At 41.5% G+C, this 3,738-nt stretch overlaps 1 protein-coding gene across 1 annotated transcript in view; it reads left to right on the top strand.

Moving 5' to 3' along the window:
* Positions 1-3,738, top strand: part of kcnq1.2 (potassium voltage-gated channel, KQT-like subfamily, member 1.2) — a 65,742-nt gene that overhangs the window by 49,425 nt on the left and 12,579 nt on the right. The window contains exons 8-9 of the mRNA XM_036212279.1: positions 90-185; positions 994-1,131. Coding sequence (XP_036068172.1) covers positions 90-185; positions 994-1,131 — 234 coding nt within the window. The remainder of the gene's footprint in view (positions 1-89; positions 186-993; positions 1,132-3,738) is intronic.

Raw genomic sequence — 3,738 nt, 5'->3', positions numbered from 1 at the left:
TATGATATTGGAAAATTTCACATGTGCAACTAATTTTAAGAGTAATTGTTTACAGTAAAGTTGCTAACATGTGCATTTTCTATGTTTAGGGTATTCTGGGTTCAGGTTTTGCCCTAAAAGTCCAGCAGAAGCAGAGACAGAAGCACTTCAACAGACAGATCCCTGCAGCTGCTTGCCTCATCCAGGTAGATTTAACGATTCATTGAAGATTTTATATGCACTGAAATAGACGTGGACATTACTTTTTGGCTTTTTCTGTCTTCAAATCAGTATATATTGACTTAACTTCAGGGTCTATCTGTGCTTGAAATGTCATCACTTCCCAATTTAAACCATTTTGTTACATTTTTTTGTGATGATGGGATCTGTTATGTAGGGCTGCACGGTGGTGCAGTGGTTAGCGCTCTTGCCTCACAGCGAGAAGGCCCCGGTTCGATTCCCGGCTGGGACCTTTCTGTGTGGAGTTTGCATGTTCTCCCCGTGCATGCGTGGGTTTTCACCGGGGACTCCGGCTTCCTCCCACCGTCCAAAAACATGCTTCATAGGTTAATTGGTTACTCTAAATTGACCCTAGGTGTGAATGTGAGAGTGTATGTGTGTGTGATTGAGGCCCTGAGACAGACTGGCGACCTGTCCAGGGTGAACCCCGCCTTCGCCCTTCAGTAGCCGGGATAGGCTCCGGCACCCCCGCGACCCCGAAATGGAAGAAGCGTCCAAGAAGATGGATGGATGGATGGTTAATTCGTTTTACTTAAAGACATTTTGTCATTTATTTTTAGATTTTTAACTCATCGGATAACTGAACAAAATTAGCATCCCGCAGATCTCTTCATTGACTCTGAAGAGTCTTTGAAGCGAAGAAACGATTAGGCGTCAATCTTTCTTACTCCATTTATTGTAACATACAAAAACGAGCACAAACGTTTAGGCCTTTGACTGATCCTAATCTGTATATTGTCTTTGCTTCTCCTTGTTACTACCTGTATCGGTCAGACTCTTTGGAGATGTTACGCGGCAGAGAAACCAAACGGATGCGCCGCTACGTGGAAAATGTACGTCCTGACCCCTGAAGGTATCGCCGCAGCTGCGTCGGACAACGGCAGTCCCAGCCTGAAGAAGCTGAACATGGCGGTAAATGTCTCTGAAAAATTACCTCAAAACATGCAAAAAAAGACAATAAATCCACAACTGTAATTTCCTTCTGCATTTGCATACATGCTGCCCACGCCGTCTCAGTTAACCTTTTGAAACAATATTAGCCATATTGTGCAAAAGCCATAAAGAATAAAAAGGGCGGGTTAAGTTCCCACAAGCACACAAGCAGAAAGGCAAAATGCTCACAAAACACAAATAACTGCACACAACAGCCGTCCTTTCCAAAAGGCCTGACTCCACCGGGATGACTCGGGGCCTTTGTGTCTGCCGGACAAAGACGCAGTCAGTTGAGATGATGTCACAACCGCCTTTCTCATGGGAGCAAAGCTTTGTCTAGTCGTACAACAACAAAAAAATCTTTGTGTTGCATTGAGCCCACACGTTTTTTGGAGAATGACGGCTGCTTCCGCTCTTTTCTGTTCCAGCATGTGACTTTCTGCTTTGCCTTGCTCCCTCTGCCTCTTATCGTTTTTTTCCCCCCAAGTTTTTCTAAAAAAAAACCCCAAAAAAACCAAAACTTTTTTTCGTCGCTTTCGTTGTGTTTCCATATGTAGACTGTGTCAATCTCCAGGCCCCTAGCTAATCAAAGCTGTGGTTTTAATGAAGACTACGCAATTAATTTGTACCATTACATTGTCAAACTACAGAGGAAATTACATTGGAAAAAAATTGTTCCCTCAAGTTAGCATTTTTTTCGCATAAATTAGTATCTTGTGTGCTCATTTTTTGTACCTTGTGCATAAAAGTTAGCATTTTGAATGTATAAATTAGCATCTTGTGCACAAAAGTTAGCATTTTGTATGTATAAATTAGCATCTTGTGCACAAAGTAATATCCTGTGTGCATTAGTTGTCATCTTGTATCATGTGCGGGTAAATTAGCATATTTTATGAACAAATTAGCATTTTCTGTACACAAGTTAGCATTTTATGAAGTACAAATTAGCATCTTGTGACACAAGCTGGCATTTTGTACGTATAAATTTGCACCTTCTGAGCACAAGTTAGCATCTTGTATACACAATTAGTATCTTGTGTGCACAAAGTAATATCTTGTGTTGCATTAGTTGTCATCTTGTCTGCAAACATTAGCATCTTGTGCGAACAAGTTTGCATCTAGTGCACACAAGTTAGCATTAGCGTTTTGTGCACCCAAATTAGCATTTTGTGCACACAAGTTAGCATTTTGAAAGCAAAAATTACCGTTTTGTGTGCACAAATGAGCATTTTGTTAAACAATTATATATATTTTTTTCTTTCAGTGTCATGTCCGTGGCTCCATAGCATCCTTTATTTTTATTGTTCCTTTCAGTACAACAACAATCTGCATGCCTCACTGTTTGAATAACTGTTAGTGCACAAAATCGTAATACATTCACGCAAAATGCTAATTTGTGGGAACTATTTTTATTTCTATTTCATGTCCATTCCGTACCATCCTTCTTTTCTTTTTTTTTCTTTCGGTCCAGCAACACTCTGCATGCCTCCATGTCTTATATTCATAATGACTCATTCAAAAATAGTCATTCAGCTAAATGTTGGCACCTTGTCAAATGCCAAAGTCTGATCCACTGAGGTCAAATAACGGAGTTTTCATCAAAGCCGTGTCCATTATGTCTGTGTTGGTTAGGTAAACACTAGGTCACTTAGGTTCTCACAAACTCTCATACTCTCCTGGGACTTTTTTGTGCTTTCTTTGTTTTCAAACCTTGAATTTTTTTAGACTCCAACAGCTTTGCCTTTAACATTTGTATGCACAAAGAGTTGGAGTTAAGATCGTTGTCAGGAGTTCTATTCTGAGTCTTCCTATATAAAACAGCCCTGTTTATTTCTGCAGAACAATCCTAAACATTTTAAAATATAGGTACAGTGTGCATGTTTGGCTAACTCCACTACAGAATGACTTTAGTCCACCCCTGTAGTGTATTTTAACCAACACTGAACATTGATAAAATCTTCGTCCCATGAACCCATACAGGGGTTGACCCGTACGGTTTTTGGGTTGTCCAGGGACATGAAAGTTCACAGAGAGGAGCAGCCACATCTTAAAAGGAGAGCAGGTGTGTCTTGCAGTTTTCTTGAGGTTTTTTGCAGCCACCTTAAGGAACGTCATGAATATGGAATGTCCCATTGTCGTGCGTGAGTGACTGGATGGCTCAGTTGGCTAGCAGGTAACCTGGGTTTGCTTCCCAGGGGCGCATTAAGCCAAAAAATCCAGTGTGGGTCCTGAGACAAGACCCTTACCCCGGGATCCCATGGCAAGCGTTACAATGTGACGTTAATAGTGTGAGAGGAACCTCCTCTTCTTACAATCACATTCAACCTCTGCGATTTGGCCTCTCCGGCACTCCAAATCCTATTGTTTGGGTTCAAATTTTTGCCGGACGCCAGAGCTGAGTCACAGAATTTTGGGGGGAATTGGGGCTATTGCTGACCTAAATCGAAATAAATGGCAGGTTATTGCGTGAACCCTCATGGGTTCAGAGTTTTATCGAGCAGCCTGGGGCTGCAGCCATCCCATGTGTGTTGGATAAGAAAAAAATGCTCCACGGATTCACCGACTGGTCTACGACCTTAAAATTTA

This window comes from Oryzias melastigma, linkage group LG6 (genome assembly GCF_002922805.2).
Source record: "Oryzias melastigma strain HK-1 linkage group LG6, ASM292280v2, whole genome shotgun sequence".
Classification (NCBI taxonomy): domain Eukaryota; kingdom Metazoa; phylum Chordata; class Actinopteri; order Beloniformes; family Adrianichthyidae; genus Oryzias; species Oryzias melastigma.
Note: the sequence above shows the minus strand (reverse complement) of the source record. Positions and strands in the feature narration are given on the sequence as shown.